Genomic DNA, 19376 nt, shown 5'->3' on the forward strand with positions numbered 1-19376 from the left:
AAAAAATACACAATACCCAGGATACAATCCATAGAACTCAAGGTTAATAAGCTGAAGGGCCCAAGTGAGAATGTTTCAATCCCATTCGGGAGTGAGAAGAAATCACTGGGGATGGGGGAGGAAGAGGGAGGGACCTGGGTGAGAAGAGGGTTTAGGGAGGGGAAAAGGGGAACAAGATCAGGTATGAGTGGGGGGAACAGGAGTGAAGCCCCGAGGGCCAAAGAAAGAATAGAAACAGGCAACCTCGAGAGGTAGGAGGTGGGGGAACCTTCTAGAATGTACCAGAGACCTGGTCTCAGGATTCAAAGGGAGGAACCTTAGATGAAATGCCCAACAGTAGGAAGAGAGAACTCGTTGAGTCTATATCCAGCAGAAAGAGGGACGGGGTTGGCACTCCACAGTCAAAAACTCTGACCCATAATTGTTCCTATCTAAAATAACTGCAGGGACAAAAATGGAGGAGACTGAAGGAAAGGCTATCCAGTGACACGGCCCTACTTGGGATCCATCTCAAGGGGAGCCTCCAAGGTCTGACACTATTACTGATGCTATGCTGTGCTTACAGACAGGAGTCTAGCATGGCTGCCCTATGAGAGGCCCAACAAGCAGCTGACCAGGACAGAAGCAGATACTTACATCCAACTGATGGACTGAACTTGGGAACTTCTGGAGTTGACTTAGGGAAAAACTGGAAGCTGAGGAGGAGGGTGACCCCATAGAAGACCAGCAGTCTCAACTAACCTGGACCCCTGAGATCTCTCAGACACTGAGCTACCAACCAGGCAGCATATATTTGCTAGTCCAAGCCCTCCGACACATATATGGCAGAGGACTGCCTGGTCTGGTCTTAGTGAGAGAAGATACACCTAACCCTCAATAGACTTGGGACCCCGGTGAGTGGGGAGGCCTGGTGGGGTAGGGTGGGGTGGGGTGAATGGACATCCTCTTGGAGATGGGGGGAAGAGGAATAGGGTGAGGAACTGTTGGAGGACAGACCAGGAGGGGGATAATGACTGGACTATTAAAAAAAAAGATTAAAGATAATAAAAAATAATTTATTTTATGGGTCTTTACCTGCATGTGTATGTATGAGTAACACATGTACCCAAAGAGGCCAGAAATCATCAGACCCCTAGAACTGGAGTTACACATAGGTATAAACAAACACATGGGTGCTGGGAAGCAAGTTAGGTTTTCTAAAAAGCAGCCAATGCTCTTAATTCATCAGTCACCTTCAGATGCTTATTAATATATTCCTATTTCTAGTTAGTTGTTTTTTTTCAGTAGTATAAAATCATGAAAACAATTCTTTTCTCATAGACACTACTCCTAGATCAGGCAGAGAAAACACAGTGAGAACCCCCTTCACTTTTAATGGATGCCTACTTACTGCAAGTACAAGTTATAAAGAAAGCAAGGATACAGCATCCACACCTAACTTTAGGAAATGGAATGAGCAGAAACAATGGGAACAAAGACTAAAAGTCCAGAAATAAAAAGCCTGAAGACAATGGCTCTTGATTGTACCACATGACGGCTAATACAGGCTGAAATGGTTAGGAATTTCAGCACTAAGACTTCAAAAATACATGAAGCATTAATGTACTCATTTAATTCTTGAATAAAATAGCTATCTATGCTCTCCCCACTTAAGAGAGGACAATACCTAGGCATGGAGAGGTTAAGCAACAACTGCAAAGAAGAGTTAAATCCATATGGAACACCACAAAACATTCTTCACAATCCACATCTGATTCTGATTTATCTTTATCAGGAATTAAAAACTTGTAAAGGTGGCTTGGAGAGGTGTCTGGTCAATTGAGAGCACTGGCTGCTGTTCTAGAGAATCTGGGTTTGGGTCCCAGTCCCCACATGATAGCTTATAACTATCTGTAATTCTAGTTTCAGAGGACTTGACCCCCTCTTTTGGCTTCCTTGGGCACTGTACACATGTGGTGCATATCCATACATACAGTGAAAATACTCATATATGTTAAAAAAAAAAAAAAAAAGGTAGAACTGGGCATAGTGGTGTCTGCCATTAGTTTCAGCACTGGGGAGACAAGGGAAGGCATCTCTGTAATTCGAGACCATCCTGATCTACGCATCAAGTTCTAATAGCTAGGCTATATAGAGACCCTGTCACAAACAAATAAGTAAACCTAAAATCCAACAAACAAACAAACAAACAAACATTGCCCATAATATCTTTACCATTAAATAAATGGATCTTTAAAAAACAAAAAAACCCTGCAACAACACCCAGTTCATAACGTCCTTACCTGAAAATCCGGCGTAGCCATAAGGTAGTGTCTGAAAGTATCCTGGTTGTAAGTTTTCTCAGCTTTTCTTTATCCAGAGTTGAAATATAGGCACCGAGGCTATGACCCAACAAAGCCATGTGACCTTGCTCTCCAATATTCTGGATTCTGTTAATCAAAATTCATTAGAGTATTAAAAATTGATTATTACCAAAGCATAGAGGGGGTAAGGATAAAATTTAAATAGTGTTTCACAGAAATTTGGTAGACTTTCACTTTACAGAGAGATCCAGAAAATGTCCTCGAGATGCTGAAAGTTTGGGGAGCAAAGTACTTTAAAAATTGAGTCTTAGGGGCTGGAGAGATGGCTCAGCGGTTAAGAGAAATGACTGCTCTTCCAAAGGTCCTGAGTTCAAATCCCAGCAACTACATGGTGGCTCATAACCATCTGTAATGAGATCTGATGCCCTCTTCTGGTGTGTTTGAAGACAGCTACAGTGTACTTACATATAATAATAAATAAATCTTTAAAAAAAAATTGAGTCTTAAAAGATAAATATCCTCTTTACTGACAACACAAACAGTTCTTAAATTTTCTTAAAATACCACCCTTTAGAGCTATAAAGGAAGGCTGGAGAGATGGCTCGTAAGTTTAAGAGCTCTAGCTACTCTGGGAGGGGACACAGTTCTGTTCCCAGCATCTACATGTGTATGTGTGGGGTCACAACCATCTGTAACTCCTGTCTGAAGAGATCAGACACACACTTCTGACTTCTGCAGGCATCAGGCATGCAGATGGTACACAGGTATATATGAAGGCAAAAAACTCCCACATAAAACAATTATGATAATGATGATGAACCATAGAAGAGTAATTCAGCTCAGGTGTAGGGCGCCAGCTCGGACATGCATATTTATGTAGCATACATTCACACAGACACAGACACATAAATAAAGTCTTTCAAAAAGTCTTTTTTCAAAAGAGTTTTAAAAACAGGTTCTAAGGCTTGAACTTGAGACCTTGCCCACGTGAGGCAAGTGTTCTACCATTGAGCTATACCCCCAGTATCAAGTCTTTACAAATATAAAAAGATATAATCTAGTTCATAAGAACAATATTATCACTCCCACTCATCACTTATCAGAGATCCTCAAGTTTGCTAATACCATTGAAGCAAAGGTGTGGGGAAAGAATTCTCACACATGGTCTGTGAGCCTATGAACTGGATTATCTCCTAGGAGCAATATTTGGCTCTACCAAAATCAAATGCATACATGCATTATCTAGCCCAACATCCTGCCTCTATGACTTATACACAAACACACTTGCCCAGTGAGAAATGACGTATGTTTAAAGTTATTGGCTGCAGCAATATTTTTATCAGTAAAACAGAAACACAAAGTAAAACTCTCTTCATCCATTCAAAGGGAAATAAAGCTGCTCTTTACACCGAGAAAGTTCTCTGTGTGACATGCAGTGAAGTCCAAGACCAAGCAAAGAAGGCCGGGGGAACAGTATTAAGTACTGTAGGGGTGGGTGTGGAGCTTTTGCTTGTTTACATAAGTGTACCAGAGCCTACAAAACTATTTTCTTATCTTCTCAATTTTAGTCTTCTTTGCTTATGTCTTGCTACCTAGCCCTACACTAGCTTCAAACTTGTGACCCCCTTGCTTCTGCCTCTAGAATGCTAGAATTACAGATGTGTACCACTGTGTTCAGTTTATCTTCTGTCTTTTGAACAGGAAAATATATTACTGATAGCAGAAAAATTAAAGACGAATGAAGATATATTCATTGAAATATACTAGACAGATGAATAAATAAAAGGTGATTCATAGACAATACAGGCTTCCAGTAATTAACTTAACTGTAGTAAATTCTTAGCAAGCTAAAGCAAAATAGAAAAGCATATGGCACATCAGTCCCTCCAGTGGCTCTTCATAAGACCTAATACTATAAAAGTGCTAGGACCTACTTTTAGAAAAAAAAAAAAAAAAAATATATATATATATATATATGTAACTTTTAATGAAATTAATTACTCTTAATGAAGTTTCTTTCTTGAGCCACTCAAGAACAAGTCAAGAACAGACTTTCTTTTTTTTGTTTCATTTTGTTTTGTTTTTCTCTCTGTAGCTTTGGCTGTCCTGGAACTTGCTCTGTAGACCAGGTTGGCCTCAAACTCACAGAAATCCACCTGCCTCTGCTTCCTGAGTCCTAGGATTAAAACCATGAACCATCACCACCCTGCCAAGAACAGACTTTCAAAGGCAAGTTGCCAGCATTCCTTCATTACCGGGTGCTCTGGGGCTCCTCATCTTCATCTCCATGCATCAGATTTTGAACTAACTGGAGGATGCTCACCATATCTTGTCCACTGCAGAACAAAAAGGGTAGGTGGGTACAAAGAACACACAGTCCCCTCCCCTTCTCCAACCGGTTCTCTCATTCAAATGAACTTGAAGGGATTTTTTTTTCTTGTTGTTGTTTTTTCTTTTTAAACATTTGGTAGCTTGCTTAGAAGACAACGAATATTTAGAAACAGGTTATATATTTTTAAAAACCTTCAAATTATGTAACTTTACTTATGATTCTTTGATCCAAATTTATTTGATTTTTGAAAGTATTTCCAATATTGCTCTAGCCATATTTCTATAGTAGATCATATCATTATTGAAGAGGAGAGAATTTTTAACAAGTTATATTTTAAGAGCCAGTCTTTGTAAGAATGCTAAAAGGTTATAAAACCAACAAAAACTCTAATGACACAGGTATATCACTCTTATTTTCTTCCTGGGGAGTCTTGTCCAATTGAAACAATAGCCTTAAACATGTAATTTATTTCCAACTCTTTTTTTAAAAAAATTACTTATTTTTATTAGATATTTTCATGATATACATTTTAAATGTTATCCCAAGTTAGAAAATTTGAGACTTGCTTAGAGGATAGACTGCTTGACTTCTATACAAGATATGCTGTTAACTGTTCATTATATACAGAAGGAAAATGTCACTGACTAAAACAGTATGAAGTGGCAAGGTAATTTGTGGTACATAAAATGTAAAAATACTCTACTAATAAGAAAGTGAGTGGCCAGTGGTGGTGGCATACAGTTTTTAATCCCAGCACTCAGAAAGCAGAGACAGGTGGATCTTTGAGTTCGAGGCCAGTCTGATCTACCAATGAGTTCCAAGACAGCCAGAGGTATACAGAGAAACCTGTCTCAAACAAACAAACCAACCAACCCTGATAAAAAGAAAAGCAGCATTGAAGGAATACAGTGGGGAGTAGTAGAGAGCTTATCTAACATGTATGAACTCTAAGTTCAATCTCTAGGACCACAAAAATAGTAGTAAAAAAAAAAAAAAGAGACACTATCAAAATAATGATCCAAACTCATCTCTGAAAAGGTGCCAACCTGCACATGAAATGTTCTGATGCTTTACAACTGAAAGAGGTAAAGGCAGGGGAAAAAGCTGAAGCCACTTTGCTACTATCCTTGTGATCTGAGTTAGAGACCCAAAGTGCCAGGGCCCATGCATTATAGAACAGGGTGGAGATAGTTTGTGCCTGTAAAGCACTTACTAGCCTCATATGCTAGACATTAGTGTGATTAAATATAAACACTCCTGAGCACCGCTAAAAAGGTTTTAATGTGCTGTCATTCTGAAAATTTCAGCTGTTCTTGGGAGATTGAGATACGTTTGTGTACTTAAGAGAATAAACAAGTCCTTGTCCAGTTTCACCTGGAACAGGAGACAGGATCTGCTTCCTGTTGAGTGGCTAGAAAGGACTATAGGATTTCAAATCAACAGGATTCATGCTACAGCAGGAAGGACACAAGGCATCCGTACCTGGGCGTGTTAGGCTTGATATTTACTTTATGGTGTGGTACTTCCTCAATGCGTTTCTTGTCCAGCTTATATTCAGGTCAAAGGACAATTTAAGGGAGTTGTACTGTTAACCTAAGTGTAGTTTCCTGGTTATAAAAGAAAAAGTGTTTGCCTCAAGGAAGTTGAGCTAGGACTTTAATTATAGACTGTCTGCTAACTTTCTGTGAAAATGACAGCCAGCTATTTCTTTTTCACTAATTGATAAATTTGCTTTAGCCTCAAACAAATTAATCATTCCAGCAATGATTAAAGCTGACATTTTCCTTTCATTTACTATATTATTTTTGTTGTTTGTTTGCTGTTGTTGTTTTTCTTTTCTTTTCTCTCCTTCCTTTTTTTCTTCCTTTTTCTTTTTCCTTTTTTTCTTTTTTCTTTTTTGAAACAGGGAATCTCTATGTAATCCTAGCTGTCTTGAAACTCCCAATGTAGACTGTAGACAAGGCTGGCTTTTAACTCATGAGTTCTGCCTATCTCTGTCTCCTGGGTGCTGGGATTAAATGCATACACCACTATGCCCTACTCATTTACTGTATTATAAAAATTATAAACTGTACCAAACTAAAATATTTCTTACAATAAAACTCAGCCTACAGGAGAGATTACAGGTTTCAAGAATGATCTGCTTTGCTATCCCAGCTAGAATTATGAATTCACTAATGGCTTCTGATCACTGGTTATAGTTCTGAAAGGAGACCAGGTATGGTGGGACATGTCTGTAATCTAGAACTCAGAAGGATGAGGCCAGACAACTGCCACCAGTTGAAGGCAAGCTAACAACAAAAGTTCTGGGAGAGAAAGAGACTAGTAAGTTCCCCACTATCACCTACCAGCCAGTTCTCTAGTGCGCTACTAAGTAACCACTTCAATTAACTTGGTACTCATTCAGAATAAACTTATAAGAAAATAACTGTCCCGGGGCCTAGCAAACACAGAAGTGGATGCTCACAGTCAGCTATTGGATGGATCACAGGGCTCCCAATGGAGGAGCTAGAGAAAGTACCCAAGGAGCTAAAGGGACCTGCAACCCTATAGGTGGAACAACAACATTATGAACTAACCAGAGCCCCCAGAGCTTGTGACTCTAGCTGCATATGTAGCAGAAGATGGCCTAGTCGGCCATCAATGGAAAGAGAGGCCCATTGGACACACAAACTTTATATGCCTAAGTACAGGGGAACGCCAGGGCCAAAAAGTGGGAGTGGGTGGGTAGGGGAGTTGGGGGGGGTGTATTGGGGACTTTTTGGATAGCATTGGAAATGTAAATGAGGAAAATACCTAATAAAAAAATTAATTCTGTAAAAAAAAGAAAATAACTGTCAATTTTGGGTTAAGAAAAATGTATCCCCTAAGTAAAGGTACTGGCTCTCACTGGCACCTACCTGCCTTGCAGTGGCCCTGGAATATCCTCGGACGCTGGCTTCTTTCCATTTTCCTCCTCTGTTCTTCTGGATTAAAGGAAAGGAAAAGTTGACTGTATGTTTTAACCAATAAAGTTTCTAACATATGAACATGCAAACACGTGACTTTACCTAGAACAATCAGTGACTGATGGAAGATTTCAAATCCATTTATTTCATTTCCTTAGATCCCAAATACATTTGAGAGTTTCAGGAGAAGAATGAATATATATATATATATATATATATATATATATATATAAACACTTCAAACAACTGTTTTGTCAATTGGTTCCCTATGTGACTGAACCTACACTAACAAGTATTTAAATAGCTTCCAGTCTGGGCCAGTGCCCTGAGCAGACCTTGGGTGCGAATTCTGAAGCTAGTCCCACAACACCCAGAGAAAGATCTACTCCCAGGCGCTCTAACACTCCCAGGATCACAGCCTGACCCAGGCACTCAGGAACTCCACCCAACCAGTGGCACAGGTTCTTTCCAGTCTGTCTGGACCAACACCACAACACCCAGAGGAAGCTCCACTCCCAGGTGCTCTAACACACCCAGGATCCCAGGATCCCAAGATCCCAAGAGCATGGTCACACCAGGATCTCACGATCCCAGAGGCAGCTTGACTCCCAGGAGCTCTGACATATCCAGTATCTCAGGATCACAGGATGCTAGAATCAGAGAGACAGCTGAACTCTGAGGAGTTCTGACACAACCAAGATCACAGGAAGGACAGGTTCCAGTCAGACACAGCGAAGGCAGGTTGCACTAGAGATAATCAGATGATGAGAGGCAACTTAAGAACTTAAGCAACAGAACCCAATTCTCCCACCATAGCAAGTCCTGGATACACCATCACACTGGAAAAGCAAGATTCGGATCTAAAGTCACTTCTCATCATGATGATAGAGGACTTGAAGAAGGACATAAATAACTCCTTAAAGAAATACAGGAGAACACATGTAAACCAGCTAGAAGTCCTTAAAGAGGAAACACAAAAATCCCTTAAAGAATTACAGAAAAACACAATCAAACAGGCGAAGGAATTGAACAAAAACCATCCAAGATCAAAAAATGGAAATAGAAACAATAAAGAAATCACAAAGAGACTGCTTGTGGACGTTGTACATCGTGGTGCGGAGCCTAGTGCGCACCACGATGTACAACGTCCACAAGCAGCATCTTCAACAAAATTATAGAAGAAAACTTCCCTAACCTAAAGAAAGAGATGCCCATGAACATACAAGAAGCCTACAGAACTCCAAATAGACTGGACCAGAAAAGAAATTCCTCCTGTCACATAATAATCAAAACACCAAATGCACTAAACAAAGAAAGAATTTTAAAAGCAGTAAGGGGAAAAGGTCAAGTAACATATAAAGGCAGACCTATCAGAATTACACCAGACTTCTCACCAGAGACTATGAAAGCTAGAAGATCCTGGGCAGATGTCAACAAGACCCTAAGAGAACACATATACCAGCCCAGGCTACTATACCCAGCAAAACTCTCAATTACCATAGACGAAGAAACCAAGATATTCCATGACAAAAACACAAAATATTTCCATAAATCCAGCCCTACAAAGGATAATAGATGGAAAACACAAACACAAGAAGGGAAATAACACCCTAGAAAAAGCAAGAAAGTAATCTTTCAACAAACCCAAATGAAGATAGCCACACAAATACAACTCCACCTCTAACCACAAAAATAACAGGATAATCCCATGCACCCTATCAGATTACCACAGACTAAGGCTGGTCTTAAATACCAACAAAAACAATGGAAAGCACACATACAAGTGGAAGCTGAACAATGCTCTACTCAATGATAACTTGGTCAAGGAAGAAATAAAGAAAGAAATTAAAGGCCTTTTAGAATTTAATGAAAATGAAGACACATCATACCAAAACTTATGGGACATAGTGAAAGCAGTAGTAAGAGGAAAACTCATAGCTCTAAGTGCCTCCAAAAAGAAACTGGAGAAAGCTTACACTAACAGCTTGACAGCACACCTGAAAGCTCTGGAACAAAAAGAAGCAAATACATCCAAGAGGAGTACACAGCAGGAAATAATCAAACTCAGGGCTGAAATCAACCAAGTGGAAACAAAAGAACTATACAAAGAATCAACCAAACCAGTAGCTGGTTGTTTGAGAAAATCAACAAGATAGATAAACCCTTATGTAGACTAACCAAAGGGCACAGAGACACTATCCAAATTCATAAAAATCAGAAATGAAAAGGGAGACATAACAATGAAATATATCTTAAAATAATTATTCTGTTTGTTGAATATTAACAGTTGAAAATACTAAAATGTTTACAAACATCAGGGAAATATTATTGATAATTTTTCTCACTGTGCTTGAAATTAGCAGTTACTTAAATGTTTAATTTCAAAGAGTTTTTGCTATTTTGAAATTTTAAAAATATACTTACTGATAAAATAATTTCTCTGCTAGAAACACTGATAATCATTTTGTAAGTGAACTGATTGTTACACAAGGCACACAGGTATATAGTGCGTTTTAAATACTCTCCCACTATGTCAGGTGGTATCATATAAGGGCTTTTGAATATATTTCTTAATGATTCATTTTTAATATTTTATGCTCTTTTACTATGTTTAATTCCCAAAGGATATTTTGTATGTTTTGAAACAAGTGAGTATTGAACATTAGATATAGGATCCTCAGCTATGGATATTATTAAATACTCATTAATGATAGCTTTAGGGTATGAAAGGATATGAATATAAAAGTTGAACAAATTTTTTATGTATAATTTGATTCTCAAAATACTCAATGTTATTGTTTGATGTATAAAATGGATTTAAATAATAAAATCTAAGAAAAAAATAGTTGTGGGCCTTTCATGTACATACAGTATACACACATAAAATAAACATATACTTAATTTAAAAAAGTATTTAAATATTCAAATCAACGTATTCCATAAACACAACTCTAAAGTGGCAGAACTGAAAGAGCCTTCCCAAAATTTCAAATACTTTTGTTGCAAAGCACCTTTTGCCCAATATCTAGCTTTAAAAGCCAGTAAAAACTGGCACTGTAGAGATGGAGGCATCTAAAACTGGAAGGAGAAGCACCAGATTCAAAAGTGGCTGGATACACTCCCCAGGACAGCCTCTACCCAACATGCTCATATGCATGCGCATGCTCACCTCGGGCTCTCCTCCAGCATCCGCATCGCCTCTTTCAAGTTTTTTCCCATTTCAGCTAATGTAGGGTCTGCTATCTAAAATAAATAAAAAAGGGTAAAATTTTAACATTCCTCTATTACTATTTTTTTATTTATTATAAAAATATAATATTTTTTTATACCCTAGAACTCATGGCAATTCTGTCTCAAGTGCTGGAACTGTAGGCATAAGCTAGCACATATGCCTTGTCTTTTACCTCTGTTACATAATTCATTTGGAAAAATCAAATGCAAGGCAACTTCTCTTGGATTAACTACAAAAGGCATAGATTTACTATAACATACAAAAGCATAGCATACAAAAGTAAAATCCCAGGCAGGCAAGATGGCTCAGCGGGTAAGAGCACTCACTGACTGCTCTTCTCAAGGTCCTGAGTTAAAATTCCAGCAACCACGTGGTGTCTCACAACCACTCATAATGAGATCTAATGCCCTCTTCTGGTGTGTCTAAGACAGCTACAATGTACTTATGTATAATAGTAAATAAATCTTTGAGCCAGAGGGAGTGGGGTTGACCAGGCGAGCAGAGGTCCATCTGTACAGCTACAGTGTACTCATATACATAAAAATAAATAAGTATATCTTAAAAAAAAAGGTAAAATCTTCCAGCCTTAACCTTTAATAGAACCCATTTTCATCTTACACCTCTGCAGTTTGCTGATGCCAACTTTACAGTATGGCCCCAGCCAACATGCCTGCTTCATTTTTCTAGTGGTTACCTTATTCTATCTCACATATAATTTACTTAACCAGTCCTAAGTTAACAGATCCTGAGGTTATTCTAGTTTCCCATCTTAAAAAACAAAAACCAAGTATAATAGTATGCTACTTGTTTATATTATTGCAGTAGGCTAAAAATAATCTTACCTATTCCCTTCCTATAAGATCCTGGGTTATAATACATGGTAAAGTCTTCATAAATTTGATTAAGTTAAATATCTTGAGATGGCTAGACAACATTTACTATCCAGATGAATCCAAAATGTAATGAAAAGTATCTTCTTTATGATAAGGGCAGAGGAGCCACATATGCACATACAAACAAAGATAGTATGAAAAGGGAGTAGAAAAACTTTGAAGATGCTGGCTTTAAAAACTATTGTCATGGGCTGAAGAGATGGCTCAGCGGTTAAGAGCACTGACTGCTCTTCCAGAGGTCTTGAGTTCAGTTCCCAGCAACCACATGGTGGCTCACAACCATCTGTAATGGGATCTGATGCCCTCTTCTGGTGTGCTTGAGGACAGCTACAATGTACTCATATACATAAAATAAAAAGTAGTTCTTACAAAACAAAACAAAACCCCAAACTATTGTCATTAGCCTATGAAACACAATGATGAGCAACCTGGCCCAATAACCCTAAGAGTACAACAGTGGCAGTCACAGCCTGACGGTAACAACAGCTGTTTAATTAATAGACATAAGGCCTGCTCAACAGGAGGGAAATCATGCATACTACTAGAAACCTAGCTAACCACCAGGGACTAATGAGGTCATGGATCTTAGAGAACCTACTAATGACACTTTACTAAACCAGCATAAATGCATCTAAATATCCCACAGATGAATACAGCTTCTCTCCTCATCAAAGAAACGTGGATCAAAACATAGTGATCTGGAATGCCCATGCCAACTATAACATGACTCCTGCACATATGACAACGCAGGGAACATGGAAGAAGAGAGTACCAGGGGACCTGAAAAGTTGCTATGACACTGTGTCTCCTAAAAATGACAGGGAGGCTTCACTCACAATATCACCACAATATGGTTGCCTAAACAAGACCCAAAGAAGCACAAAAGCAATAGACATGCTAAATTTCATGGAGCCTACACACAGACAAAGAAATACAGGTAACTAAGGAATCCTGAGAGCATTAGAAATAATTCTCTGGCCAGGCATCATAGTGCATGCCTTTAGTCCCAACACTCTAGAGGCAGAGGTAGGCAGATCTCTGTGAGTTCAAGGATAGCCAGGGCTGTTACATAGAGAAACTTGGTCTTGAAAAATCAGAAAGAGAAAGAGAAAAAGGAAGGTGGGGGAACGAAGGGGAGGGGAGAGGAGAGAAGGGGAGGAGGGAAGGAAGGAGAGAGTGATAGAAAGAAAGATTTCTCGCCAGGGATGAACCCCTAATTGGTTATCATATACCAAGTGGTCAGCTCTGAAGTCACATATGTACAAATTACACAAAACGACTGAGCAAGCTGTATAGGGAAAATGATGCATACATATTTCAAATTAAAATAACATCAATAAGTAACGGAAAGCAAGAAATGACAGGAAACCGATAGAGAGGGAAATGTGGTTAGTTTTCCTTGAACTTCAACCATGACTTCTGTAGTGATCTGAATAATTACAACCATATTGCGGATAAATATTTTAGTCTTTAAAATAAATCAACTGACATACAGGAAAGTGTGTGTGTGTATGTTTGTAATAATGATTTTTAAAAAGGGCCAGATTTCCAGAGGGAATGGGAAGAGATACATGGGAGGAGTTGAGGGAAGGAAAGGGAAGAGAGAAAATGATGTCATTATACTTTGATTAATTAAAAATGACATGGTCACAAGCTGAAGAATGTCAACACCCATTATGAACTAGAATTAGAATGTCCCCTTCTTTTGAGTTCAGCTCTGGTAATCTTAAGTAGACCACCGATAGGAATTTCTAACTTCTGGCCCAGAAAACTCAAATGCAAAATCCGTCTCTCTTTTTCTTCCTCCCTTCCTCCTTTCCCCCACCTGACCCTGTTTTTTTGTTTTTGGTTTTGTGTGTGTGTGAGATAGTTTCTGCCTACATTACCAAGTCTTTCCCCCACCTGACCCTGTTTTTTTGTTTTTGGTTTTGTGTGTGTGTGAGATAGTTTCTGCCTACATTACCAAGTCTTTCCCCCACCTGACCCTGGTTTTTTGTGAGATAGTTGCTGTCTACATTTCCAAGCCTGGCACCACAGCTTTCAATCACAGAGAAACAGGCATGCACCAACATGCCCAGCCTCACTTCATGGATATTACACTACTGAAGTTGTGATTTGCTCCAGCAGCTACAAGAAAATAACCTGCACAAAAGCCTGGAGATGATGGTTTGTTCTGGAAAAAGCTGGTCTAAGTGGTGGCCTGGAGACCATGCAAGTATGAAGATGAGCAGCAGTCAGAGGGAGCCTTTCTGCTTGTCTCTGTCTGCTCCTTTCCGATTGTAGTGCCGTATGTGTACATTAATCTCCCTCCAAAAAGAAACGAGATAAAAGTATTTTTAATTCTTAAAAAGTTTACATTTATTTTAATTATACCATATTTATGGCAGTTAATTTTTTAAATTAAAATTCAGCTCCATCATTTCACCACTCCCTCCAATTCACCCATCTGTCCCCCCACTCCTCCTTATCCTCCTTAAATTCAAGGCCCCTTTTTCTTTACTTATTGTTATATACAACATATATTCAAATAAATATATAAATTTCACCTGATGAGTCCAAAATTATTGTGTGTGTGTGTTGGGGTGGGGTGGGTGCCCAAAGTCCAGAACAGGGAATTAGATCCCCAGAGCTGGAATTAAGGGTAGTTGTGAGACACTTGATGTGGGTGTTGGGAACTGAACTCAGGTCCTTTATATAGCCCCAAATTATCAATTCATATAGAATTAAAACACACAAAAGGGCCTGTGAGAAGGCTCAGCAATTAAAAGTACTTTTTACCAAGACTGATGACCTAAATTTGGTTCTCTAGTCAAATGATGTTAGAAAAGAACTAACCTAAGACAGACAGACAGAGACACAGACATAGACACACATACACACAGTCACACACACACACAAACACATACACACACACATACACACACACAAAACCCACGCATTATTTCTGTCTTCTTAGTCTCCATAATGATTTTAGAGAAGCCCTTCACATCTTTTTTTTTAATTAATTTATTTATTCATTATATGTTTTAAGTACATTGTAGCTATCTTCAGACACTCCAGAAGAGGGTGTCAGATCTTGTTATGGATGGTTGTGAGTCACCATGTGGTTGCTGAGATTTGAACTCAGGACCTTCAGAAGAGCAGTCAATGCTCTTAACCACTGAGCCATCTCTCTAGCCCCGAACCTCACATCTTATACAGCAAGTCTGCAGGACTATCTCTCACATTTAGTACCCCTACGTTACCTCACCTCTATCAACAAGTTCTACTCCGTTTACCAATATCAGAAACATAAAATGTTAAATTTTAGATAAGACCTTAGGAATCTAGTTCAGAGGTCTTGTAAGCCCTACAACAGCAAATGGGAAGGAGGCCAGGTATATGTGCAATCCCAGATCTTTATAAGCTAAAACTGAAGGGTCTCCTCAAGGCTGAGGACAGCTTAAGCTATAAAGTAAGATACTGTCTTAAACAAACAACTAACCAGTCTGAAGAGATGGTTCAGTAGATAATACACTTGCTTGGCAAGTATGAAGACCCAAGTGTGAATTCCCAGAACCCATTAAAAGCCACCCATAGTTGTGGATCTGTAACCCCCTATTCCTACAGCAAGGTGGGAAACAGAAAAAGAATACCCAGAAGTTTGAAGGCCAGCAAGCCTAGCAAGTATGGCAACAAACAACTAAGGGACCTTGTCTCAAACAAACGGAAAGTGAAGACCAACACCCAAGACCAACATGTCCTCTCTCTGATCTCACATGTACACACTGGTACTCTCACATATGAATGCATGAACACACATCTCTATCACACACACACACACACACACACACACACACACACACCCCAAACCAACCAACCAACCTCCTAAGAACAGTAGGAAGAACTACATAAAATTGAGGCTTCCAGTGCCTTAACCCCATTAAGTAGATCAGCTTTGGTTTTCACAAAGGATCTTAAGTCAAGTTTCATTCATAAAATTGCCACTAAAAGTAAAAATATATGTCATGAAAACATCAAATTCTAACTTAACATTTTAGAGGTGAAGGAATTAAGTCTTGGAAATGAGATTTCCTGATGACCAAAGGGCTTATAAAAGACAAATGATAGAAAACCCAGGGTTTCTTATTTCCCTTTCTGGCCTCTATTATACAAGTTGGCTTCTAAGAAGGTTTACAAAGTAGTCCAATAGCCATATCTGCTTTTATTTATTTATTTTTCTTTCTTCTCCTTTTGGAGACAGGATCTCATTATGTAGCCATGGCTAGACCGGAATTTGCTATGGAGACCAGTTTGGTCTCAAACTCAGAGATCTGTTTGCTTCTTCCTCTGAGTGGTGGAATCAAGCTATCCAGGTTATCTAGTTCTGATGCTTAAATATAATTTTAAAATCTTTTCAAACATGTCTTAAACAAGTGTAGCTATCAAACAGAATAGATGTAAAATGGTCCCCATGCTCTGCTTATGAGTGGGAAATGGGAAAGATAATAGTCAAGAGAATTTATCCTAACTTCTAAGTCTCTCTGGTTTGTTCCTTATCATCTACTCAATGAAAAGATAACCATTTTGCTTGATCAATCACATTTCATGCTCCAAACACCTGCCTGGTTTGAATGTCTTTGCATCTTTAAATTACCAGTCAAGATTCTTTTTTAAAATTTTGATATGTATATGTGTGTGCACACACATGTGTACCAGTATGGCTGGGTACCTGTAGAGGCCAGAGGAGGATGGCATACAGGTCCCTCTTTTTTGTCAAACCCCTGGAACTGAAGTTATAGGCAGTTGTGAGTTGCCTGATAACATTCTGGAAAACAAACTCTGGTCTTTGAGAGCAATAAGTGCTTTTAACTAATGAACCATCTCATCTTTTCAGGTCCACAATTCAAGATTTCTATGAAGCGTTTTGGATAAAACCACTTCCACATGCCCTCTACTAACAACATCTTTTTTTGTTTTGTTTTTTGAGATAGGGTCTCTCTCAATATCCCAGGCTGGCCTAAAACCTTCTATGTAAGCCAGGCTGGGCTTAAACTTGCTATGATTCTTCTCCTCCTCAATGCTGGAATTATAGGCATGTGCTATATGTCACCATTTTTTTCTAAACCTAAAGTCTGGACACACTGACAAAAACAAAAGATAGAATTTATGGAGATGATGGAATAAAACTTGAAACTAAGGCCATTCTGACATTCAGTCACTAGTCTTCACAATTCCTCACATCCTTCACTGAGAACCAATTTCACAAATGCTCTTTCCAGTACAGATGTGAACTCCTTAGCCACATCATGAGCTGCCTATAGGCAGGGAAACAGACTCCTATTATTTCCTGTTGATCAAGGGTTCAACGTCAGATGATTTTCAGCACTGGACATCAGCCTCCTTTCTATAAAGTGCAGCATAATATTTTTTTTGCCTATAGCCTTGGAACAAATCTTTTTAGTTAAACAGTAAACAAACAAACAAACAAACAAACAACCACAATCAGTGAGATGGCTCAGCAGGTAAAGGTACTTGTTGCCAAGTCTGACAGCCTGAGGAAGAGTATCAACCCTTTAAGTCATCCTCTGACCTCAAACATACACCATGGCACATATCTCCCTCTTTCCTTTCCTTTCCTTTCCTTTCCTTTCCTTTCCTTTCCTTTCCTTTCCTTTCCTTTCCTTTCCTTTCCTTTTCGATCTATCTATCTATCTATCTATCTATCTATCTATCTATCTATCTACCAATCATCTGAGGCAGAGTCTTTCCAAGCTCAGACTGGCCCTGAATTATGTAGCTGATAAGGACATGAACTTTTGTCTGTGTGTATGCACTGGTGTCTATATGCAAGAGTATAGGAGAGGCTACAAGTTAACATAAAGTATCTCTCACTATTATCTTTTGAGTAAGAGGAATCTAGAGCTCACCAAGAGGCTAGAATGGCTAGCCAGACTAGATTGGTTAGTCAGCTAGCTCTGGGGATCTACCTGTCTTTGTTCCCTCAGTGCTATGGTCAGGACATGTGTAGCCACATCTGGCTTTTTAAAAATGTAGGTACCAAGGATCCTAACTCAGGTCCTAACATTTGTATGACAGGTACTTCACTGACTGAACTATCTCCTTCAACTTTAGCCTGTGACCTTGAACTTCTAGCCCTCTCCTTGCCAAGTGCTAGAATCACAGGTATGTTACCATGACCGACTTGTATATTTGCTGAATCCCTTAAAACTAAAAACCATGTGAAAAGAAGTTTCTATGAAGAACAGCCACTATTTTCTTATTCCTGTTTCATATGTTGTCTCTTGTCATATTGCTGGGTGTTTAAACCACATGATTATACTAAAGCAAAGCCAAAACCATACATAAAACCTACATGGATAAAGAGGTGAAACCATCAAAAAAAGTTGTTGGGGAAAAAAAAAAAAGAATTAAAACCATGTGTGGCAGTGAATAATCCCTTGGGAAATAGAGGTAGGAGGGTCAAGTGCTCAAAAACCAATCTCATCTATATATGGAGTTTCAAGTCAGCCTGAACTATGAAACTCCAATTCAAAACACAACAAAAAGAATGCAGTTGAATTGGATTGGGTCATGTCTGCAATCCCATACTTAAGAGGCTGAGGCAAAACTGAACTGTTATCAATTCCAGGCCATGGGTTTGATCCTCAGCACTGCAGAGACCGGTTAAAGTAGCACATAGCTGTGATTTCAGTAGGATAAAAGTTTAAAGCCATCCTCAGCTACACATTGAATTTCAGACCAGCCTGAAATACATCAGATCCTGTCCAAGCAAACAGCAAACCACCACCATCATCATCACCACCACTACTACCACTACCACCACCAAACCAAAGCAGACAACTCAGAAATTGTGCAAAGCCGCCTAGTTTTGATACATAGAAAGGATCTGTTTTATGACAGAAGGAGGGAAATAGACGTGGTACTATTTTATGATATTAAGGATAAAACAGTATTTTCTATGGTCTATTCTTAGGAAAAAAGTCATAATTCCACTGTGCTTTGACACCAAGCATAGGGGCTGCCAGAGAATAAGCAAGATGATCCTTAATAATTACTGAGTTGCTTAAAATCATCAAGCATTGTGCTATTAGCCAATTGACACACTTTACACTTTACTACCACTTAACATTTTAAAGTTATTATTACTCTAGAACCATGCTCTCTTAACTACGCGGCAATAATGCGTATCAATATCATAAGACTATGAAATAACTCACGTTCTGCGAAAGGGCCATACTCCAAAATCATATAGCTTAAGTTTACTTTTAATTTTTCTTGTGGGGGGGTTCTCTCTCCAATCTGGCCTCAAACTCACAAAGATCCTCTAGCCTCTGCCACCTGAATGCTAAGATTAAAGATGTGTGCCATGCCAGATTCATGATCTTCTTTTTAATTCTGGCTTCCACTCAGAAAAAAATATCACTGACTCTCCTTTCAGGGAAAATTTCCATCATACAATGTTACAACTAGATGGCAAAATTTTCTTACAGGACCAGAACAAGCCTTTTTAGTTAAGAACAAAGGAAATAGAGCCAGTGAGAGGGCTCATAAGGTAAAAGCATTTGTAAGCAAGAGTGGCAAGTGATCTACTTTAAGAGTATTAATAATCGCCGGGCGGTGGTGGTGCACGCCTTTAATCCCAGCACTTGGGAGGCAGAGGCAGGC

General features: G+C 38.9%; 1 protein-coding gene across 2 annotated transcripts in view; it reads right to left on the reverse strand.

Annotated features, from left to right (window-relative positions):
- The window catches only part of Pdxdc1 (pyridoxal dependent decarboxylase domain containing 1), a 67856-nt gene that overhangs the window by 39541 nt on the left and 8939 nt on the right, over window positions 1-19376 (reverse strand). The window contains exons 2-5 of one of the 2 annotated variants that reach the window (XM_029470326.1): window positions 10753-10826; window positions 7536-7598; window positions 4559-4639; window positions 2283-2429 (exon numbers count right to left, since the gene is read on the reverse strand). In XM_029470326.1, coding sequence (XP_029326186.1) covers window positions 2283-2429; window positions 4559-4639; window positions 7536-7598; window positions 10753-10826 — 365 coding nt within the window. Of the gene's footprint in view, window positions 1-2282; window positions 2430-4558; window positions 4640-7535; window positions 7602-10752; window positions 10827-19376 lie in introns of both variants that reach the window. The other variant, XM_021185429.2, reaches the window with a different exon arrangement.

The sequence above is a fragment of the Mus caroli genome, chromosome 16 (genome assembly GCF_900094665.2).
Source record: "Mus caroli chromosome 16, CAROLI_EIJ_v1.1, whole genome shotgun sequence".
Classification (NCBI taxonomy): Eukaryota; Metazoa; Chordata; class Mammalia; order Rodentia; family Muridae; genus Mus; species Mus caroli.